This window comes from Labrus bergylta, chromosome 9 (genome assembly GCF_963930695.1).
Source record: "Labrus bergylta chromosome 9, fLabBer1.1, whole genome shotgun sequence".
Classification (NCBI taxonomy): Eukaryota; Metazoa; Chordata; class Actinopteri; order Labriformes; family Labridae; genus Labrus; species Labrus bergylta.
The window spans coordinates 30,698,387-30,722,817 of NC_089203.1; the positions used below are offsets into that span (position 1 = coordinate 30,698,387).

The 24,431-nt window shown below is 41.3% G+C and overlaps 2 protein-coding genes across 3 annotated transcripts in view; both read left to right on the forward strand.

Annotated features, from left to right (window-relative positions):
• Positions 1 to 978, forward strand: part of arl9 (ADP-ribosylation factor-like 9) — a 4,819-nt gene extending 3,841 nt beyond the window's left edge. The window contains exon 4 of the mRNA XM_065958468.1: positions 1 to 978. This exon is cut by the window's left edge and continues 356 nt beyond it. The gene's annotated coding sequence lies outside the window, so the exon portion shown is untranslated.
• A 154-nt stretch (positions 979 to 1,132) lies between these two features.
• Positions 1,133 to 10,343, forward strand: LOC136179920 (sperm microtubule associated protein 2-like). Of its 2 annotated transcripts, XM_065958467.1 has the most exons (8): positions 1,133 to 1,414; positions 1,500 to 1,524; positions 2,755 to 2,811; positions 3,176 to 3,310; positions 4,580 to 4,705; positions 7,235 to 7,379; positions 8,937 to 9,077; positions 9,358 to 10,343. In XM_065958467.1, exons 1-8 carry the CDS (start codon positions 1,396 to 1,398, stop codon positions 9,487 to 9,489), a joined length of 780 nt encoding a protein of 259 aa, XP_065814539.1. In that variant the 5' UTR covers positions 1,133 to 1,395; the 3' UTR covers positions 9,490 to 10,343. The 2 variants fall into 2 exon arrangements, with proteins under 2 accessions (XP_065814539.1, XP_065814538.1); XM_065958466.1 differs by having other exon boundaries at positions 1,410 to 1,524.
• The last annotated feature ends 14,088 nt before the right edge of the window (positions 10,344 to 24,431 follow it).

Consider the following 24,431-nt stretch of genomic DNA (forward strand, 5'->3'; position numbering starts at 1 on the left):
TGACTCCAATGTTTTATTTTCACCAAAGATTTATTTTTGTTTCAGGAGCAGGTGATCAACAAAAAGAGTCATATTTAATTCATTCATTAATTTAACGAGGCAGACTGTGACACCAGCAACGTGTGCGTGTGCGCGTGTGTGTGCGTGTGTGTGTGCGCGTGTGTGTGCGCGTGTGTGTGTTGGCATTGAAAATAAAAAAAACACAGTTTGTTGTTCTGAATGTTGTTTCATAATATTCTTCATATTTCATTTCCTCAAAATGAACATCTTAAACTGTAATGGGTTAGATTTTGATTTAAAAAAATAAATAAAAATGAAGCGATCGTTTCTGTTTTGATGGTAAAATGAGAAGTTTAATCCACTCACTCGTCCGCTCGTTAATGTTTTCACACAGTGACCTCTCTCTGCTGGTTTTTACAGCTTTACGACATAGATTGTGTGACTTGTTGGAAAAAAAAGCTTTCTGATTGGCCCTTAATATAAAGTTAGAAAATAAAATAGTGCACTTCAACTATTCTATGATGTCTTATGTCAGAGTGGATCAGGACCTTTACACTAACCTTTATGTGTTTTTAGCTTTAGGACTGTTACTTTGGTTTGCAGCTTTAGAAACGTTCTGCACACTGAGATGTATTTCTGAAGTTGTGTGTCTGGATCTTCAAAAATGGGAATTTAGTTTATCCTAAAAGGAAGTTTCTGCACATTTTCTGAAGCGTCTTTTTGCTGTTCACTGAGAAGTCTGCACTCAGTTACTTGCTTCTTGTTATGTCTGAATAAAGTCTGATTTGGGATGATTGTGAACCACAGCTGAACCACAGAAAACCTGTTTCATCTGTGAGGAACTTTCAAAGAGCTCATTTTTAAAACTTTAACCAAAAAAAAAACCAAAACGTCCAACATAGTCTTCAGTATTTTGTTTATAGGTTGTTCCCTGTTTGATATCATGTTTTTGTGTTTAAATAAATACTTTCCACTAGATGTGAAGTGTGCCTTGTTGTTCTTTCATTATAATGATGATAATTCAACCTCCAGGACAGCCTCTCAGCCAATCAGGACACACTGCAGCACCACAACAATGTGGACAAAAGAGGCCTCTTCCTGATATTTACTCACATCTCAGACCATTAAACACCTGGAATTTAAATTTTAAAAATCCACACCAGCTCCACAGAGATACTGCAGCAGCCGGCCTGACCTCTGACCTCATGGTGTTGCTTTCCTTTTAACATCCCGTCTCTGAGGTCTTCAAGGCAACAGAGAAGAAGGGTTGGGTGTGAAGACTCCAGTTTCAAAGGTCCTCAGGTGTGGAGCTGGTTGCTAGGGACTCCCAGCTCCATAGCAACAGCAGGAGATAAAGCGAGCTGACACGATAGACTGCAGCTGCTGAAAGGAGAGATGGTGTCTGGAAAACGAGGTCATTTTATTGGTTTTCATGCACAGCACAAAGAGAAGGCTACTCTTTATTATCAGTCTCATTGTTTTTTTGTTTATTCCTGCAGGGTCCAGATTTGGTCCATCAAACAGGTGAGACAAAATATTATACAGTTATCTTTATTTTCTTTATTCAACTTCTCTGGGTGATCAAACATTTAACCAATCTCAAGAGGTTTGTCACAAAGTGCTAATTACCGGCTTGTTTATCTATTTTATATATGTTATCTGTTTATGTCAATGAACTGTTCAAATGGTTAGCAGAAGATTTGAAAGTGCTGTTAGAATAATTATATTGTACCTCATGTATGTTGGTGATGGTTAGCAGGATCCTAAAAGAGACAAAGACCAAGAGATGATGCTGAAGATATGTTATAAATCGCAACAGGTCAACATAGTGAAACAGTCTTATTGTGACAAATAATGTCCCTGATACTTTCCCACATTCAAATATTTAAAGGCTTTATATGTAATGTTTTGATCCAGCAGGTGTCGCCCTTGAGCACCAGCATGAAACCAAAACAACTTGTGCTGCATTGTTGTGTCAGCATGCTAATAATCTTTATTATGCTGGTATCTTCACACTGCATGTAAATTTAATAATAATAATAATACATTAGTTTTGTATAGCGCTTTTCTAAAAACTCAAAGACGCTTAAATAAAAAAGAAATAAATTATTTTCAATTTTTTAAAAGATTTAAAAATATATATTTTTAATGTTTTAAAAAATATTTTATTTTTAAATAAATTTAAAAATATAAAATATTTTTTTTATAAAATAAAATTTACAAATTCTATCTTTAAAAAATAATAAATTTAAAATTTACCCGAAACTATTACATTTAAGTGTGAAAAAGCACATATTCTGCCTTTAAAGATATGATTGTTTATGTCTGTTTAAGTACTTTCTATAGGCCTTTAAAAGTGGGTTTTAAAAATGAAGAGTAAGCTTTATTTTTATGTGTATCTATATCCATATATATCCTGGAGTTGTCAAAGTGAAAAGCCTATAAGCAAAAAAAAAACCATCTCTCTTTCAGTCAGTCTGCAAAACAAAAAAAACCTCCATAAAGAAATCCTGTGACTCTCAGATTCATTTCGACAGTGAGTTTGATTAGCGGTCACAATACGGTTTGGAGTTTGAAGCCAACTTTTCACTGAAGTCAGACCAGATTCTGGATGTCCAGGCTCTGCCAGAAATAATGAAACCCCTTTAACAGAAACAGAAAACCCACTGAATGATTGCATGGGGGGGGGGGGGGGGGGAGTCTCCGGCTCACTCTCCTATTTAATGCTGATTTGTTTTTGTTTTTTTACGGCAGAATCTTGGAGCTGGCACGGCACAAAACCTCAAAATGTGTTTGGGCAACGACTCCTTGGTGAGTAGCCCAGTCAAACTTAAGTTTATCCTTTTGATTTTTAAAATCTGATTCTTCCAGACAAACACGAGCTACCACAGGACATATCACAGCTCTGTTCCAGCTGTAACGTCATTGATCTAGTGTGAAATTTATTTCCAAGAATTCAGGAGCCTGCGGTCAGCGTTTCCTTCCTTATATGACATTTTCTCTAAACTCTTTAAGTTAAAAACAGATGTCTGGCATGCTCTGGATGTGTAGGCAAAGGACAGAAACAAACAATGCTCACAAGTATCAATTGCCTTTCATGGAAAATATCTACAGCTGCTTCTTATTTGACATTTTCATAATCACAGCTCCTTATTGGTAACTTTTCATTGATCAGTGAGAAGCTGATCTGGGGCAACCAGGAGCCGATATGGCCCGTCTCCCCTGCAGCACTCGGAGCCACTCCAAGTGCAAGAATCCAATACCTAGCCAGGCACAAAGGAGACTTCTCAGCAAGGGAGGACCCCCGGAGGTAACTGAACATTATTGATGACCCTATCAAAAAAGCATGAGAGGGGAGGGAGGGGTTGTTGTTTTGTGTACACTCTCCAGAGAGCTGTAGACCTTTTTTTTTTTTGTTTTGCTGCATCCACATATTTGAGAAAAAAAAATGTTTTGCAAAAGCTGCAGGGGTAATGACTTTATGGGTTGATGCAGGAAATGCAGACGTGCAAAGTGATGTTCAGGACTGATGCCAGGTGCTTCCTGATCAGAGGTGACCCCCCCCCCCCCGAGGGCTGCCAGGCTCAATTAGTGAGTGTATTAGTGTGCAGCTCCAGAGTCTTTTATTTTGGTAGTATTTGTTGTTCTCTCTGCCTGGGCTGTCACATTAAAAGCGCAGTAATGTGCAGCGTAATTCAATCAGAATCAGGAAACAGGAAGTGAAGCTCCCAGAAGAAATAATGTGAATTTACTGTAACTAAAGATGACATTAATCCACCTGCTGGTTAGCTTCACAGCATCAGATGTAACAGAGCTGTAAGTAGAGTCTGCTGTGCACACTTAATATCATCTTTCTATTGTGCATTGATATTTAATGAAATTATTTCTGACGCCTGATAACTCGTCTGAGTAATCTCATGATGTCATTATCTGACTGTCGGCTCGTCATACTCTCATCTCAAATACAAAATATCAAAGAATCAAAGTCGTTTATTTGTTTCTTCACTGAAACAGGCTCCATGTAATATTCACACACTCAGAAATAAACAAAAACATCTCCTCTTCCTCCTCTTCCTCTTCCTCCTCTTCCTCCTCTTCCTCTTCCTCTTCCTCCTTCTCTTCCTCTTCCTCTTCCTTTTCCTCCTCTTCCTCTTCCTCCTTCTCTTCCTCTTCCTCTTCCTCTTCCTCCTTCTCTTCCTCTTCCTCTTCCTTTTCCTCCTCTTCCTCCTTCTCTTCCTCCTCCTCTTCCTCTTCCTCCTCTTCCTCTTCCTCCTTCTCTTCCTCCTCCTCCTCTTCCTCTTCCTCCTCCTCTTCCTCCTTCTCTTCCTCTTCCTCTTCCTCCTCCTCTTCCTCTTCCTCTTCCTCCTCTTCCTCTTCCTCCTTCTCTTCCTCCTCCTCCTCTTCCTCTTCCTCTTCCTCTTCCTCTTCCTCCTTCTCTTCCTCCTCTTCCTCTTCCTCTTCCTCCTTCTCTTCCTCCTCTTCCTCTTCCTCTTCCTCTTCCTCTTCCTCCTCCTCCTCCTCCTCTTCTTCCTCCTCCTCCTACAACATATGATGGATGTTAATGTCTTCCTCTTTCCAGCAGGAAGGAGGAAGAGGAGGAGGCGAGCTTCTTCAGGAAGCGTCCTTCCTCCAGGGCGTCTCAGTACGAGCACATTGTGCGCTTATCAACACTGAAAACCAGGAGCTGCAGGACCCAGGAAGCCCGGTAAAAAAACAAAAACACCATTCGACATGAAACACAAAATGAGGACAAGTGACACTGAACCAAAAGATCTGCAGGTCGAATTACTGTTCTGATGTTTATGGTGTCTTAGAGTCCCATTACAGAGTCAGTTAGTGTGGACGTGCTCTGGAGGTCACTGCAGAAACTGAACACAATCATTGACTATGTTTACATGCACACCATGTTCCTGTATTAATCGGAATAATGACAATATTCTAATTGTGTAGGAGTCATGTAAACACCTTATTCCAATTGTCATAACCCGATTAAGCTCATTTTCCGATGATTAAAAACCTGAATAAGACCCCTGACATATGCCTGTATCAACCTGAACATTGGGTCATGTAAACGCGTTAGTCAGAATATGCTATTTCAAGGATTTGTTTACTTCTGCGCATCTTCAACATGGCGAGAAACACGCAAAAGACTTTACACTTTTGGAGCAAGGAGGAGACAAATTTACTAGATGACGTCTTGTCATGACGCTACTACTACGGTTTATTTGGTTTAATATGCTGATTAACATGTAAACAGGAATATTCCAGTAGCTCAGCACTCTGCGGAACATGTAAACACCTTTTTTTCAGAATATTGCCTTAACCAGAATATTGACCTTAATAGGAAAATGGTGTGCATGTAAACGTAGTCACTGTGCCTACAGAACTTAAACCGCTGTGTCAAATAAACTGATCTAAAATTCACAAATGTTTCAATAACATTTCATTTCATTTAACATGAAACTTTCAATTAGAGGCAGCCTTAAATATATCTTAACTGAGTAGAAGACAATCTGAATTTATCATTTCTGATTTATTTTAATTTTTTGTCATTGTGGTTTATTGTCTTCAGTCAGCAACAGTTTAGAAACATCTTGAACATATTAAGCTTCCTTGCTGTGATATATATCTTGTCCTGGATATTAAAATATGTGTTCAGTTTGCGCAGCAGCGTCCTGAGACCCTCTAACATATCCGTCTCTCCAGCAGGTCTCAAGAGGGAAAGATTTGTGACTCAGAGACTCATAGCTTTTATTGTCCCAAAGGGGGGTTTCCACACACAACCCAAAGTCTAGAATTAAACTCCAGCTGAGTCTTACTGATAGAGCTACTGTAACTCTGAGCAGGCAGAGAGGAGTCTTCGGTCCAACACTAACGTCTCCACACTGCTTGAGGAAGACGGCGTTTGGACATCTGTTATTCCAGCGTCAGACTGTGGGAGAGCGAGCAGCGGAGACTATAAAGCTCATTGTCCACAGTTCAGGAGCCCGGAACGCTCGCAGGCAGCCGAGGAAGTCTTTTTATAAATCCTGAACACAGCAGCTCAACATGAAGACGGATTCATGCTGGGATTAGTAAAGTCAAATCATAAATTGAGTATGTGTTTGTGTGATTAAAACGCACTCTTTTAATGCCCTTCACAGACAAAAATAATCACCAGGAGTCAAATCTTAATCCTTTCATCTTTCAAAACACAAAAACAACAACAATACATTTATAAATAAAGCAGACGGAGCACGAGGCAGCACAACAGTGTGGCAGATTCAAAACAAATATTTTTCCACTTTCAAAATAAAATGTGTGCTCTCTGGGAATAACAGCGTCCACCTTGATTAAAAAGTGATGGCTGGAGTTTTTATTAATAATAATGTTTATTAAAATTATTATTAATAAAAACTCCAGATTTTAAACTTTAACTCTGCACTGTAACTTTTAACTCTTTTTATAATTTTACTGTAAATAATTTAATTTGAATTATTTTTATTTGAACATATTTTCAGATTTAATAATTTCAGTGATTTTTTAATTTTCTATTTTAATGTTTCTTTTCTTTCCTCTGTCATGATGCTTTTGATGTCTTGTGTGAAGCACTTTGAATTGCCTTGTTGTTGAAATGTGCTATAGAAATAAACTTGCCTTGGTTTGGAGTGAAAAACTGCATAAATATGATTTCAAATTCACTAAATGAGACTTTTACTAGTCGTGTCCGTATAGAAGTTTCTCCTGATATATGGGGAATTAATATGTTAAAGCAGTCTGACCGTCTTAATCTGGAACAGCTGAGACACATCCTGGGTCAGCGGCCGACCTAAAGAACAAAATGTTTGACCTGATATTTGTTATATCGCCAACAGTATTTATTGAAAGTACATCTTAGAAAGGCTTCTTATATAAAATATGATCTCAAAAAGCAACCTGCTAAAAATCTCAGCTTTAAGGTTTTTTCTCAACCTCAGGGATACATACAGTATGTGCTGTCAATTTTTCCTCTTCCTTTATTTGTTTAATTGCCTGACAACCCTCTGCTGTAGTACATATTCTTAATGTTAGGTCAACTCACCTACTTACTCCCCAAGGTCTGATTATATCCAGAAAACCCTCTTATTCCTGACCTCTGAGGGAAATGGTAAAAACACACTGTCATTTAAGATTTGGTCAGTGACCCGTTCACTTTCACAGAGATGTTTACAGTAGTATATTAAGAGGTGTGTGTTTTTTTTTCCTGTTCCCTCAGGCCTCCTCACACACCTCACTGTGAGGAGAACTGTCCCATCTTGCACTATGAGGCCGATGGAGTGAAAACTGCTGCGATCACACTGCGACTGGTGCAGCTCTCAAACCCCAAACTGAACCATCCAGACTTCCAAAGCAACAGAGAGGTGAGATCCCACAGCTCCTCCAACGAACACAGAGACCCCCACAGAGACCCAGATCGATAGTTTCAAAGATTAAAAAAATCATGCTTCAGTCATACTTTTAACTGAAAGCTGCAGCAAGCGAGAGAGATTGCTGTCTAATGTGAACAAATGAGTTACGTTGCCAATGTATTTGTGCAACTTAGACACGAGTGCAAAAGTTTGTCTGCATTTTTTGGAAATGAATATAAAAAAACAAAACTCAATATTAGACTCCAAGGACTTCTACTTGTATTGCTGTGGTATTGAAGTCATTTGAAAGTGCATCAATGTTTTTCCCTGACAACACTTGTAAAAAGTAATTTCAAGCTAATTGGCAGAAAAACCAAAAAGGACGATGTTTTTGCATGCTATTCATATAAAAGGTATAATGTGTAATATTTCCCCATTCAGATGTCCTAAATCAGTGGTTCTCAACTGGTGGGCCGTGGAGATGTTTTCAGTGGGAATGTGTTCCTGGAAGAAAAATGCTCACTTAAAGAATATGAAGTGTTTCTTTGTTCTATCACACTTTGTAGTGCCTGCACAATTTTACTTTTAATAAATCTGATTGATTAAATAAATATAATATATTTGGGTTTGCAGTTTTTCATGAAGGAGTAGTTGGTGACTCAGTTTTTTTTATTAAGTAGCAGATTTTCCCCAACGGATAGACGGGTAGACATGAGTGATGTCACTACATTGTTCATGTTAGCCAAACTTATCTTTGATCATTTATTTAGAATAATAACTTTCATACATCACCTTGTCTGTGAACTTCATCTTTAAAGTCTTTATTTGTGATTTTTCACACTTAAATATAAATCAAGTCTATCCTCTGAAAATAACTCTGTGAGTCATGACTGTCTACAATGGGTGTAACACCCGAGTCCCACTGTCTGTGATGTTTTCAGAGTTTTCAGAGTCCTATCTTCAGTTTGTTTACATCGCCCGGACGGCCGGCTGACTCCTCCCCTCATGTATAAAAGTTGTTTAATTGAGGGACTAGAGAAAAGAAGAATAACATACTGTACTCACTGCTTAACTGTGTTTCTAGATCACGCTCATTTCAGGTAAATTTACATGCAGTGTGAAGATACCAGCATAATAAAGATCGCTAGCATTAGCATGCTAACACAACAATGCAGCGCGAGTTGTTTTGGTTTCATGCTGGTGCTCAAGGGCGACATCTGCTGGATCAAAACATTGCAGATAAAGACTTTAATCTGCAAAGGTGGTTTTTAAAAAAGATTAAGACAACTACTCCCATGATCCAACACTTCATCTTCCCATCATAGGACAACATCAAACTTTGTCTTTAGTTATCATTCTGATTGAGAGGATCCTATTGGCTGACACTACATACTGTGTGTTTCATTGAACAACATGACTTTATGTTCAGGTAAATGATTCCCTATAGTTTTCTGAAAAGTGTATTTGAAAGCAGGGCGGATGATAACTAATCTTTCTCAGACAGTTTGTTTTTTTAAATCTATCGGTACTTAAAGATGATAACAGCAGAGGTTTATGTTTGTGTTTCAGAGTGTTCAATCCACGGTTTCATTTGCTTCTAAGACCGCTGAGATCTCTCAGAGACTCGCTCAGCTTTCACTGCCCCGACTGAAGGAGAGCAACATCAGCAGCAGCAGCAAGCTCGGACGCCCAGAGGAATCGATCTGGAGTGTAAGAGCAGCGACTGATACGACTCACTGTTTCAATGTGAAGGACATAAAAACGGACGTCTTAACAAAGCCTGCTGCTTAAATGTTTGACATTACTCAGATGTGTTTGAAAGAGCTCTTTAGGATGTTAATTTAAAAAAAAAGAAAAAAAATCAACATTGTAATGGACAAATATCTGACACATCGTTCAAACAGCAGCTCGTTTTAAACATCTTTTCAGACATGAGTTTTTCAGCAGTTTGAGTTTTCTAGTTGATCGCTACCTTTCCCTTTAAAACCAGGTATCGAGGGCAGCCAAGAAAACCACAGCCAGTGCTCAAGTCGAGATGCTGGCGGCACCAAAACAACTTTCCAAAGAATACATTGCCCCACGAGAACCCGTGTGGAGCCCAAAAAACATCCTCCCCCCCTGAGCTCCATCCATCAACATCACACTGAAGTCAGTGTTGACCTCATCAGAACCTTTTCTTCAGGGTGTTATGATGTATTTAGATCCTTTATTAAAAAGATAATTTTGATCAAGTTGGACATTTATCTTCTTCTGGTGGGAGAGCGAGCAGCGGAGACTATAAAGCTCATTGTCCACAGTTCAGGAGCCCGGAACGCTCGCAGGCAGCCGAGGAAGTCTTTTTATAAATCCTGAACACAGCAGCTCAACATGAAGACGGATTCATGCTGGGATTAGTAAAGTCAAATCATAAATTGAGTATGTGTTTGTGTGATTAAAACGCACTCTTTTAATGCCCTTCACAGACAAAAATAATCACCAGGAGTCAAATCTTAAGTTTATAATGTGATGTGAAAAACAGAAAAATAATGCAAGTGATAGAGAGTAAAAATGAGAACCATGGACAGAATCAGAAATGAAATAAAATGTGAGGCACAAATAAATACTTGAAATAATCTACAGAAAAATGTACCTAATAAAACAGAGATGATTCATTTTTCAAATTGATTATAATTTTTATTTCAATTTCTTTTTCAAATTTCATTTCCAAATTAGTAAATGTGGGAGGAAACCGAAGCGCTCGGAGTAAACCCACACCACCCAGGACTCCATGTGGGCTCACATGTCGTCCTGTGTGGCCCTGGTGGGACCTGAAGTCCTTCCTCATGTCCAGGTTAGACCCTCTGAGCTAGGAGCCAATGAGAGGCTGATAACACAGAGAATAACCTGAACATGAGGTCTGACGTCAGGCCCCAGGAGACCTTTCTCACAGCTGTCATAGCAGGAGCTGAAAGGCTCGCTGCTACACAAAATGACGGCTGTGAGAAAGGTCTGTCCCCCCCCCCCCCCCCCCTACCTGAGGACCAGTGATGGTAACATGTCTTTAGCTACGTTTAAAGAGGCTAGTGAAAGAATTCCACTTGGATTTGAAGAATCCTTTGATGCCCCTGCTCTCTTTGGGTAAAAGGCGCGTTTTCAGAGTCTCAATCACAAACTCGATGACTGAGGGAGTCTGTGACAGCAGGCTCCTCCAAAGCCACCCTTCACCAAGCTTCTTACACAGGTCTTTATGCACCTTCTCACATATCTTCCTGATCTTCTTGTGTTGTAAAACAATTTCTATTCCAGAGGCTCTTACCTCTACCAAGAGCATGCTTTTTAAAGTTTCTATAGTGGCTTTGTAGGCTTCATGGGACGCACTAATGGGCACGTCTTTCATTACTGTGTGTACCAGCTCTGACACCAGGATGTCACAGGCTACTTCATCCCACTTCCGGAGTGTGGGGACTACTTCTTCTTCATACTCAGCTTCATCTTCACACACAGCTGTGGGGACTACTTCTTCTTCATACTCAGCTTCATCTTCACACACAGCTTCCTCTGCTTCAAATTCTGGTGTGAAACTCTTAATTTCTGATTCCAGATGATCTGTATCCTCTGGCAGGGAGTCCACAACTTTCTCGATCTCCCTCAAAGCGTGGCTTACATTATCCCGCCTTCTCAGGTGCTGTTGTGCCTGCTGTTTCAGCCAGGTCCACATCCTCTTAATGAAAGAGTCCACCTCAGGCTGAATCTCTGCCTTCATTTCCTCGTCTGTGCCTACAAAGACTTCTTCTCCTGCTGATTTCAGGTGCTCGCACAAAACATCACTCAGATCCTCAGCAAAGCTGCTGTGATGGCCGCTGGAAATGTCGCTGGCAATCCTCTCGTACAGGCATACCTCATCTGTACCCGAGTTTCTGTCTACATCTTCAGCCTCATAGATCATCTCTTCCACCAGGACTTCCGCCTTTACAATGAGCAGCTGCGTTGAAGCTTTGTCTGTATTTCGTTGGCAGATTTTAAGTTTTCTCTTTAAATTCGCCCTCATGTTCAGGATTGCTTCCCGAGCATATGTGCGGACATAGAGAGCCTTAATTTTGCTTGGGAGCCTCTTCCATATTGAAGTTTTGGGTGACTCCATCTCTGATTTGATCTCCCCATCAGGTGTAACATCCAGGTCCTGTTCAACTTCACTATTTACCATTTCCACAATCTCAAGTGCGAGGTTTTCAGATTCTCTGGAAGCTCTGGATAGGTGCAAGCCTAATTCTTCTTTAGACATGTTACTATTCACACAATGTGAAATATTGCTGGACACCTCCTCAAGGATCGACTGTACTGCATTGACAGATGAAATGGATTTGTTATTTACAGAAAGACGATACTCTCGTCTCTCTCCTTGTAGAGGAGTAACGGGGACCGGAGATGTTTTAATGACCTCCTCCTCCTGATCAGTTGGAGTCTGTTCCATGTCCTCGTCCTCATCAACCAGTATTGATTCATCCTCCTCGTCCTCATCAGTCGGAGTGGGTTCATCCTCCTCGTCCTCATCAGTCGGAGTCAGTTCAACCTCCTTGTCTTGATCAGTCAGAGGTATTTCTACTTCCTCCTCCTGCTCAGTACGCGTCTCTAAATTTGACGGAGATTCAACTTGCTCTGCTGTGTTTTCAGCAGAACAGGACAACAACTTTGCCAAACATATTTTCAGCATTTTTCCAACATGTTTGGCAATATTTCTCACTCTGGCAGTGAAGGTCTTGCATCCCTTAAATTTCTCTCCAATGCTGTCACTCCTTTTGGTCCCTTTGGAGAGCTCAGAGTTAACTCTCTCTGTGGCCTCTGTGACCATGAGCCCTGTCACCTGCTCTGCACTGGGGCAACAGATGTCACCCTGTACTCCCATCGTCTCAGCCAGAATCTCTGAAATGGTGACACCCAAGTCACCCAGACACTCGTGCACCTGCTCTTCAGAAAGAACCGGGCTGTTCTGGGACCCTTTGGATCCAGAGGGTGATTTTGTTGGTCTGTCACTCTCCTCTGGTGATTTGGTTTTATAAATCTCATGGATGTATTTAGATATAGTATCGATTATATCTAAACACATAGCCATGAGAAGCTTTCTGGTCCGATTATCAAAAGATCCAGCCTTCACATTGGTCCATTGTACCTTCGTCATCTGTTCGAGGCACGATTGGATAATGGGGCGCAGAGAGTCTTTGTAGACCACTGAAACACTTTGTTCCATCTTGTCCATGCTGCTTGTGGAAGTCATCTTATCTGATGTTTGTGTTCGCTTTGTGTCTCCTGACAGTAAATGTGCTGAAGTGAAGATTGTCCTCCTGTTAGCTTTGTCCTGTAAGCTGTTTGAGAGTGTTTGTGGGGTTCTATGTGTACCTCTGCCTCAGAATGTTGGGCTTTGATCTATGACATCACATTCTGGATCAAAGGACAGTCACCTGCCACTCAAATCTCACATTCTTTATTTTCAAAAACTTTATTTAAAACAGTAGCCTCACATTGATTCTGTCAAGTTCAAACAATAACACAATGTATGAGGGACAAAAAATGACTAAAGTATAAATAAATGTATAAATAAATAAATGTATAAATAAATGCATCAATAAATATATAAATGCTGAAAACAATACATCAATGAATAAATAATAAATACACTTTGTTCATGAAAAAGTCTATTTATATATTTTTACATTATTTATTCATTTATTAGTGTATTTCTACAGTTATATATGTATCAATGAATACATTTCCACATTAACTGAGTTATTAATTTATTTCCGTATTTTTACATTTACACATCTATTTATTTCTGTGTCCAGGTCGTAAGAGGAAAAGTAAATATGTAAATTTGCTTCTGTCTGTTTTTCAAAATTGACCAATCCTACTTCAGTAATGTTAGGACGGCCCACTTAATTTACATATTTACTTTTCCTTGTACAACATGGACACAGAAATACATAAATAAATATATAAATATATTTATTTATGTATTTATTTCATCATTTATTTATTGATACATTATTGTATGCATTTCTCCCAAAATGTATTCATTTATTCATTTATTTATTTATACTTTAGTCATTTTTTGTCCCTCATACAATGTAATACATGAGAGCTGATCCAAATATAATTGAAAACAAACCAAATTACGTATTTTTCTAGGCCTATGTATTTTTCTATGTATGTAACTCTGACTCCTAGTGTTTACAATGGGTACTGCAATCCAAAAGACCGCTGAGATCTCTCAGAGACTCGCTCAGCTTTCACTGCCCCGACTGAAGGAGAGCAACATCAGCAGCAGCAGCAAGCTCGGACGCCCAGAGGAATCGATCTGGAGTGTAAGAGCAGCGACTGATACGACTCACTGTTTCAATGTGAAGGACATAAAAACGGACGTCTTAACAAAGCCTGCTGCTTAAATGTTTGACATTACTCAGATGTGTTTGAAAGAGCTCTTTAGGATGTTAATTTAAAAAAAAAGAAAAAAAATCAACATTGTAATGGACAAATATCTGACACATCGTTCAAACAGCAGCTCGTTTTAAACATCTTTTCAGACATGAGTTTTTCAGCAGTTTGAGTTTTCTAGTTGATCGCTACCTTTATTCTGCTTTATTCTCACATCCAATCATTTCAGATTCTTTTCAGCAAAAAAAATCACAATAGATTTTTTGTTCGCTTCAGAGTATCTTTGTACTCAACAGGCATGGCAGTCAACTGCTCGGGTCCTCAGGCCAGTAGGAAAATATGCAAATTTTGCAACAACAGTAGGAAACCTCCCTACGGGGGGCCCCATCTGACAGCACTCACTGTCATTACCCTGCTAAGCCTGCCATCATTCCTGTGAAAACCAAAGTTTGTCACTAAAGCAGTTTTCACATATGCACTCTGGATAATATCTAGATAATTACTGGAGTACCGCTCCGGAGATTCTCCCGACCTAGCCGTTCACACATGCTCCTCACAGCGGGGGACTTTCCCTGTCAGAGGGGAGGGGGGTCGGGGGATTTCCTGAGGTAAGACGTGATGTAAATAAACAACGCCGAAGTAGCGGCTGAAGCTACAGAGTCCGCTACACGACATTATAATGAGAATATTTGTCTTTATATCAATGCTATGTGTAATCCAATGGAACGACAACATCCACAAAAGAGAGGAGAACAACAAACTGACCAACAGAAAACAGAATGCAGACGTTTAATTAGAGCACGGAGATCGTAGAGGTCGCGTGCAGACACTTTAAACAGTCTCTGTATATAAACATCATTCTCTTACTATTGGCTCCAGTTGAAGTCTCTGGAGTATATTCGGCTGCGTTCAGACATCAGCTCACTTGGATATTCTGCGGATAAAATACTCGGGGTCTGGAGGAGAAACTCCGGGTAAAGTCTGCATGAAAAATGTGACTGTTTGCGTTCACAGATAGCCTAAAGAACCTCCGGGTTGCCAAATCTCCGGAGTTTTTCAGGAGATTTCCGTATGTGTGAAAAGGGTTTTAGAGGCCCATTAGTGTGGGTTAGCGTGGATGTGCTCTGGAGGTCACCATGGAAACACAATCACTGTCACTACACTAGTAGACACTTTCTGCCTTTTCTCGGCCAAGAAGGCACCAACTTCAAAATGTATTTCACATTTCTACATATATGACCCAATGTCAACACAGATTCATGTTTCATCCCTTTAAGAGAGTAGAAGACAATCTGAATTTATCATTTCTGATTTATTTTAATTTTTTGTCATTGTGGTTTATTGTCTTCAGTCAGCAACAGTTTAGAAACATCTTGAACATATTAAGCTTCCTTGCTGTGATATATATCTTGTCCTGGATATTAAAATATGTGTTCAGTTTGCGCAGCAGCGTCCTGAGACCCTCTAACATATCCGTCTCTCCAGCAGGTCTCAAGAGGGAAAGATTTGTGACTCAGAGACTCATAGCTTTTATTGTCCCAAAGGGGGGTTTCCACACACAACCCAAAGTCTAGAATTAAACTCCAGCTGAGTCTTACTGATAGAGCTACTGTAACTCTGAGCAGGCAGAGAGGAGTCTTCGGTCCAACACTAACGTCTCCACACTGCTTGAGGAAGACGGCGTTTGGACATCTGTTATTCCAGCGTCAGACTGTGGGAGAGCGAGCAGCGGAGACTATAAAGCTCATTGTCCACAGTTCAGGAGCCCGGAACGCTCGCAGGCAGCCGAGGAAGTCTTTTTATAAATCCTGAACACAGCAGCTCAACATGAAGACGGATTCATGCTGGGATTAGTAAAGTCAAATCATAAATTGAGTATGTGTTTGTGTGATTAAAACGCACTCTTTTAATGCCCTTCACAGACAAAAATAATCACCAGGAGTCAAATCTTAAGTTTATAATGTGATGTGAAAAACAGAAAAATAATGCAAGTGATAGAGAGTAAAAATGAGAACCATGGACAGAATCAGAAATGAAATAAAATGTGAGGCACAAATAAATACTTGAAATAATCTACAGAAAAATGTACCTAATAAAACAGAGATGATTCATTTTTCAAATTGATTATAATTTTTATTTCAATTTCTTTTTCAAATTTCATTTCCAAATTAGTAAATGTGGGAGGAAACCGAAGCGCTCGGAGTAAACCCACACCACCCAGGACTCCATGTGGGCTCACATGTCGTCCTGTGTGGCCCTGGTGGGACCTGAAGTCCTTCCTCATGTCCAGGTTAGACCCTCTGAGCTAGGAGCCAATGAGAGGCTGATAACACAGAGAATAACCTGAACATGAGGTCTGACGTCAGGCCCCAGGAGACCTTTCTCACAGCTGTCATAGCAGGAGCTGAAAGGCTCGCTGCTACACAAAATGACGGCTGTGAGAAAGGTCTGTCCCCCCCCCCCCCCCCCCCCCCTACCTGAGGACCAGTGATGGTAACATGTCTTTAGCTACGTTTAAAGAGGCTAGTGAAAGAATTCCACTTGGATTTGAAGAATCCTTTGATGCCCCTGCTCTCTTTGGGTAAAAGGCGCGTTTTCAGAGTCTCAATCACAAACTCGATGACTGAGGGAGTCTGTGACAGCAGGCTCCTCCAAAGCCACCCTTCACCAAGCTTCTTACACAGGTCTTTATGCACCTTCTCACATATCTTCCTGATCTTCTTGTGTTGTAAAACAATTTCTATTCCAGAGGCTCTTACCTCTACCAAGAGCATGCTTTTTAAAGTTTCTATAGTGGCTTTGTAGGCTTCATGGGACGCACTAATGGGCACGTCTTTCATTACTGTGTGTACCAGCTCTGACACCAGGATGTCACAGGCTACTTCATCCCACTTCCGGAGTGTGGGGACTACTTCTTCTTCATACTCAGCTTCATCTTCACACACAGCTGTGGGGACTACTTCTTCTTCATACTCAGCTTCATCTTCACACACAGCTTCCTCTGCTTCAAATTCTGGTGTGAAACTCTTAATTTCTGATTCCAGATGATCTGTATCCTCTGGCAGGGAGTCCACAACTTTCTCGATTTCCCTCAAAGCGTGGCTTACATTATCCCGCCTTCTCAGGTGCTGTTGTGCCTGCTGTTTCAGCCAGGTCCACATCCTCTTAATGAAAGAGTCCACCTCAGGCTGAATCTCTGCCTTCATTTCCTCATCTGTGCCTACAAAGACTTCTTCTCCTGCTGATTTCAGGTGCTCGCACAAAACATCACTCAGATCCTCAGCAAAGCTGCTGTGATGGCCGCTGGAAATGTCGCTGGCAATCCTCTCGTACAGGCATACCTCATCTGTACCCGAGTTTCTGTCTACATCTTCAGCCTCATAGATCATCTCTTCCACCAGGACTTCCGCCTTTACAATGAGCAGCTGCGTTGAAGCTTTGTCTGTATTTCGTTGGCAGATTTTAAGTTTTGTCTTTAAATTCGCCCTCATGTTCAGGATTGCTTCCCGAGCATATGTGCGGACATAGAGAGCCTTAATTTTGCTTGGGAGCCTCTTCCATATTGAAGTTTTGGGTGACTCCATCTCTGATTTGATCTCCCCATCAGGTGTAACATCCAGGTCCTGTTCAACTTCACTATTTACCATTTCCACAATCTCAAGTGCGAGGTTTTCAGATTCTCTGGAAGCTCTGGATAGGTGCAAGCCTAATTCTTCTTTAGACATGTTACTATTCACACAATGTGAAATATTGCTGGACACCTCCTCAAGGATCGACTGTACTGCATTGACAGATGAAATGGATTTGTTATTTACAGAAAGACGATACTCTCGTCTCTCTCCTTGTAGAGGAGTAACGGGGACCGGAGATGTTTTAATGACCTCCTCCTCCTGATCAGTTGGAGTCTGTTCCATGTCCTCGTCCTCATCAACCAGTATTGATTCATCCTCCTCGTCCTCATCAGTCGGAGTGGGTTCATCCTCCTCGTCCTCATCAGTCGGAGTGGGTTCATCCTCCTCGTCCTCATCAGTCGGAGTCAGTTCAACCTCCTTGTCTTGATCAGTCAGAGGTATTTCTACTTCCTCCTCCTGCTCAGTACGCGTCTCTAAATTTGACGGAGATTCAACTTGCTCTGCTGTGTTTTCAGCAGAACAGGACAACAACTTTGCCAAACATATTTTCAGCATTTTTCCAACATGTTTGGCAATATTTCTCACTCTGGCAGTGAAGGTCTTGCATCCCTTAAATTTCTCTCCAATGCTGTCACTCCTTTTGGTCCCTTTGGAGAGCTCAGAGTTAACTCTCTCTGTGGCCTCTGTGACCATGAGCCCTGTCACCTGCTCTGCACTGGGGCAACAGATGTCACCCTGTACTCCCATCGTCTCAGCCAGAATCTCTGAAATGGTGACACCCAAGTCACCCAGACACTCGTGCACCTGCTCTTCAGAAAGAACCGGGCTGTTCTGGGACCCTTTGGATCCAGAGGGTGATTTTGTTGGTCTGTCACTCTCCTCTGGTGATTTGGTTTTATAAATCTCATGGATGTATTTAGATATAGTATCAATTATATCTAAACACATAGCCATGAGAAGCTTTCTGGTCCGATTATCAAAAGATCCGGCCTTCACATTGGTCCATTGTACCTTCGTCATCTGTTCGAGGCACGATTGGATAATGGGGCGCAGAGAGTCTTTGTAGACCACTGAAACACTTTGTTCCATCTTGTCCATGCTGCTTGTGGAAGTCATCTTATCTGATGTTTGTGTTCGCTTTGTGTCTCCTGACAGTAAATGTGCTGAAGTGAAGATTGTCCTCCTGTTAGCTTTGTCCTGTAAGCTGTTTGAGAGTGTTTGTGGGGTTCTATGTGTACCTCTGCCTCAGAATGTTGGGCTTTGATCTATGACATCACATTCTGGATCAAAGGACAGTCACCTGCCACTCAAATCTCACATTCTTTATTTTCAAAAACTTTATTTAAAACAGTAGCCTCACATTGATTCTGTCAAGTTCAAACAATAACACAATGTATGAGGGACAAAAAATGACTAAAGTATAAATAAATGTATAAATAAATAAATGTATAAATAAATGCATCAATAAATATATAAATGCTGAAAACAATACATCAATGAATAAATAATAAATACACTTTGTTCATGAAAAAGTCTATTTATATATTTTTACATTATTTATTCATTTATTAGTGTATTTCTACAGTTATATATGTATCAATGCATACATTTCCACATTAACTGAGTTATTAATTTATTTCCGTATTTTTACATTTACACATCTATTTATTTCTGTGTCCAGGTCGTAAGAGGAAAAGTAAATATGTAAATTTGCTTCTGTCTGTTTTTCGAAATTGACCAATCCTACTTCAGTAATGTTAGGACGGCCCACTTAATTTACATATTTACTTTTCCTTGTACAACATGGACACAGAAATACATAAATAAATATATAAATATATTTATTTATGTATTTATTTCATCATTTATTTATTGATACATTATTGTATGCATTTCTCCCAAAATGTATTCATTTATTCATTTATTTATTTATACTTTAGTCATTTTTTGTCCCTCATACAATGTAATACATGAGAGCTGATCCAAATATAATTGAAAACAAACCAAATTACGTATTTTTCTAGGCCTATGTATTTTTCTATGTATGTAACTCTGACTCCTAGTGTTTACAATGGGTACTGCAATCCAAAAGACCGCTGAGATCTCTCAGAGACTCGCTCAGCTTTCACTGCCCCGACTGAAGGAGAGCAACATCAGCAGCAGCAGCAAGCTCGGACGCCCAGAGGAATCGATCTGGAGTGTAAGAGCAGCGACTGATACGACTCACTGTTTCAATGTGAAGGACATAAAAACGGACGTCTTAACAAAGCCTGCTGCTTAAATGTTTGACATTACTCAGATGTGTTTGAAAGAGCTCTTTAGGATGTTAATTTAAAAAAAAAGAAAAAAAATCAACATTGTAATGGACAAATATCTGACACATCGTTCAAACAGCAGCTCGTTTTAAACATCTTTTCAGACATGAGTTTTTCAGCAGTTTGAGTTTTCTAGTTGATCGCTACCTTTATTCTGCTTTATTCTCACATCCAATCATTTCAGATTCTTTTCAGCAAAAAAAATCACAATAGATTTTTTGTTCGCTTCAGAGTATCTTTGTACTCAACAGGCATGGCAGTCAACTGCTCGGGTCCTCAGGCCAGTAGGAAAATATGCAAATTTTGCAACAACAGTAGGAAACCTCCCTACGGGGGGCCCCATCTGACAGCACTCACTGTCATTACCCTGCTAAGCCTGCCATCATTCCTGTGAAAACCAAAGTTTGTCACTAAAGCAGTTTTCACATATGCACTCTGGATAATATCTAGATAATTACTGGAGTACCGCTCCGGAGATTCTCCCGACCTAGCCGTTCACACATGCTCCTCACAGCGGGGGACTTTCCCTGTCAGAGGGGAGGGGGGTCGGGGGATTTCCTGAGGTAAGACGTGATGTAAATAAACAACGCAGAAGTAGCGGCTGAAGCTACAGAGTCCGCTACACGACGTTATAATGAGAATATTTGTCTTTATATCAATGCTATGTGTAATCCAATGGAACGACAACATCCACAAAAGAGAGGAGAAAAACAAACTGACCAACAGAAAACAGAATGCAGACGTTTAATTAGAGCACGGAGATCGTAGAGGTCGCGTGCAGACACTTTAAACAGTCTCTGTATATAAACATCATTCTCTTACTATTGGCTCCAGTTGAAGTCTCTGGAGTATATTCGGCTGCGTTCAGACATCAGCTCACTTGGATATTCTGCGGATAAAATACTCGGGGTCTGGAGGAGAAACTCCGGGTAAAGTCTGCATGAAAAATGTGACTGTTTGCGTTCACAGATAGCCTAAAGAACCTCCGGGTTGCCAAATCTCCGGAGTTTTTCAGGAGATTTCCGTATGTGTGAAAAGGGTTTTAGAGGCCCATTAGTGTGGGTTAGCGTGGATGTGCTCTGGAGGTCACCATGGAAACACAATCACTGTCACTACACTAGTAGACACTTTCTGCCTTTTCTCGGCCAAGAAGGCACCAACTTCAAAATGTATTTCACATTTCTACATATATGACCCAATGTCAACACAGATTCATGTTTCATCCCTTTAAGAGAGTAGAAGACAATCTGAATTTATCATTTCTGATTTATTTTAATTTTTTGTCATTGTGGTTTATTGTCTTCAGTCAGCAACAGTTTAGAAACATCTTGAACATATTAAGCTTCCTTGCTGTGATATATATCTTGTCCTGGATATTAAAATATGTGTTCAGTTTGCGCAGCAGCGTCCTGAGACCCTCTAACATATCCGTCTCTCCAGCAGGTCTCAAGAGGGAAAGATTTGTGACTCAGAGACTCATAGCTTTTATTGTCCCAAAGGGGGGTTTCCACACACAACCCAAAGTCTAGAATTAAACTCCAGCTGAGTCTTACTGATAGAGCTACTGTAACTCTGAGCAGGCAGAGAGGAGTCTTCGGTCCAACACTAACGTCTCCACACTGCTTGAGGAAGACGGCGTTTGGACATCTGTTATTCCAGCGTCAGACTGTGGGAGAGCGAGCAGCGGAGACTATAAAGCTCATTGTCCACAGTTCAGGAGCCCGGAACGCTCGCAGGCAGCCGAGGAAGTCTTTTTATAAATCCTGAACACAGCAGCTCAACATGAAGACGGATTCATGCTGGGATTAGTAAAGTCAAATCATAAATTGAGTATGTGTTTGTGTGATTAAAACGCACTCTTTTAATGCCCTTCACAGACAAAAATAATCACCAGGAGTCAAATCTTAAGTTTATAATGTGATGTGAAAAACAGAAAAATAATGCAAGTGATAGAGAGTAAAAATGAGAACCATGGACAGAATCAGAAATGAAATAAAATGTGAGGCACAAATAAATACTTGAAATAATCTACAGAAAAATGTACCTAATAAAACAGAGATGATTCATTTTTCAAATTGATTATAATTTTTATTTCAATTTCTTTTTCAAATTTCATTTCCAAATTAGTAAATGTGGGAGGAAACCGAAGCGCTCGGAGTAAACCCACACCACCCAGGACTCCATGTGGGCTCACATGTCGTCCTGTGTGGCCCTGGTGGGACCTGAAGTCCTTCCTCATGTCCAGGTTAGACCCTCTGAGCTAGGAGCCAATGAGAGGCTGATAACACAGAGAATAACCTGAACATGAGGTCTGACGTCAGGCCCCAGGAGACCTTTCTCACAGCTGTCATAGCAGGAGCTGAAAGGCTCGCTGCTACACAAAATGACGGCTGTGAGAAAGGTCTGTCCCCCCCCCCCCCCCCCTACCTGAGGACCAGTGATGGTAACATGTCTTTAGCTACGTTTAAAGAGGCTAGTGAAAGAATTCCACTTGGATTTGAAGAATCCTTTGATGCCCCTGCTCTCTTTGGGTAAAAGGCGCGTTTTCAGAGTCTCAATCACAAACTCGATGACTGAGGGAGTCTGTGACAGCAGGCTCCTCCAAAGCCACCCTTCACCAAGCTTCTTACACAGGTCTTTATGCACCTTCTCACATATCTTCCTGATCTTCTTGTGTTGTAAAACAATTTCTATTCCAGAGGCTCTTACCTCTACCAAGAGCATGCTTTTTAAAGTTTCTATAGTGGCTTTGTAGGCTTCATGGGACGCACTAATGGCACGTCTTTCATTACTGTGTGTACCAGCTCTGACACCAGGATGTCACAGGCTACTTCATCCCACTTCCGGAGTGTGGGGACTACTTCTTCTTCATACTCAGCTTCATCTTCACACACAGCTGTGGGGACTACTTCTTCTTCATACTCAGCTTCATCTTCACACACAGCTTCCTCTGCTTCAAATTCTGGTGTGAAACTCTTAATTTCTGATTCCAGATGATCTGTATCCTCTGGCAGGGAGTCCACAACTTTCTCGATCTCCCTCAAAGCGTGGCTTACATTATCCCGCCTTCTCAGGTGCTGTTGTGCCTGCTGTTTCAGCCAGGTCCACATCCTCTTAATGAAAGAGTCCACCTCAGGCTGAATCTCTGCCTTCATTTCCTCATCTGTGCCTACAAAGACTTCTTCTCCTGCTGATTTCAGGTGCTCGGCTGAATCTCTGCCTTCATTTCCTCATCTGTGCCTACAAAGACTTCTTCTCCTGCTGATTTCAGGTGCTCGCACAAAACATCACTCAGATCCTCAGCAAAGCTGCTGTGATGGCCGCTGGAAATGTCGCTGGCAATCCTCTCGTACAGGCATACCTCATCTGTACCCGAGTTTCTGTCTACATCTTCAGCCTCATAGATCATCTCTTCCACCAGGACTTCCGCCTTTACAATGAGCAGCTGCGTTGAAGCTTTGTCTGTATTTCGTTGGCAGATTTTAAGTTTTGTCTTTAAATTCGCCCTCATGTTCAGGATTGCTTCCCGAGCATATGTGCGGACATAGAGAGCCTTAATTTTGCTTGCGAGCCTCTTCCATATTGAAGTTTTGGGTGACTCCATCTCTGATTTGATCTCCCCATCAGGTGTAACATCCAGGTCCTGTTCAACTTCACTATTTACCATTTCCACAATCTCAAGTGCGAGGTTTTCAGATTCTCTGGAAGCTCTGGATAGGTGCAAGCCTAATTCTTCTTTAGACATGTTACTATTCACACAATGTGAAATATTGCTGGACACCTCCTCAAGGATCGACTGTACTGCATTGACAGATGAAATGGATTTGTTATTTACAGAAAGACGATACTCTCGTCTCTCTCCTTGTAGAGGAGTAACGGGGACCGGAGATGTTTTAATGACCTCCTCCTCCTGATCAGTTGGAGTCTGTTCCATGTCCTCGTCCTCATCAACCAGTATTGATTCATCCTCCTCGTCCTCATCAGTCGGAGTGGGTTCATCCTCCTCGTCCTCATCAGTCGGAGTGGGTTCATCCTCCTCGTCCTCATCAGTCGGAGTCGGTTCATCCTCCTCGTCCTCATCAGTCGGAGTGGGTTCATCCTCCTCGTCCTCATCAGTCGGAGTGGGTTCATCCTCCTCGTCCTCATCAGTCGGAGTGGGTTCATCCTCCTCGTCCTCATCAGTCGGAGTGGGTTCATCCTCCTCGTCCTCATCAGTCGGAGTCAGTTCATCCTCCTCGTCCTCATCAGTCGGAGTGGGTTCATCCTCCTCGTCCTCATCAGTCGGAGTGGGTTCATCCTCCTCGTCCTCATCAGTCGGAGTGGGTTCATCCTCCTCGTCCTCATCAGTCGGAGTGGGTTCATCCTCCTCGTCCTCATCAGTCGGAGTGGGTTCATCCTCCTCGTCCTCATCAGTCGGAGTGGGTTCATCCTCCTCGTCCTCATCAGTCGGAGTCAGTTCATCCTCCTCGTCCTCATCAGTCGGAGTGGGTTCATCCTCCTCGTCCTCATCAGTCGGAGTCAGTTCAACCTCCTCGTCCTCATCAGTCGGAGTGGGTTCATCCTCCTCGTCCTCATCAGTCGGAGTGGGTTCATCCTCCTCGTCCTCATCAGTCGGAGTCAGTTCAACCTCCTTGTCTTGATCAGTCAGAGGTATTTCTACTTCCTCCTCCTGCTCAGTACGCGTCTCTAAATTTGACGGAGATTCAACTTGC

Excerpts from the sequence above, each read along its gene's own strand:
- LOC136179920 (XM_065958466.1), top strand. The coding sequence starts at position 1,433 with ATGCACAGCACAAAGAGAAGGCTACTCTTTATTATCAGTCTCATTGTT. Across the intron at positions 2,812-3,175 it reads GTTTGGGCAACGACTCCTTG|TGAGAAGCTGATCTGGGGCA; the intron begins GTGAGTAGCCCA and ends TTCATTGATCAG. Across the intron at positions 9,078-9,357 it reads CAGAGGAATCGATCTGGAGT|GTATCGAGGGCAGCCAAGAA; the intron begins GTAAGAGCAGCG and ends CTTTAAAACCAG.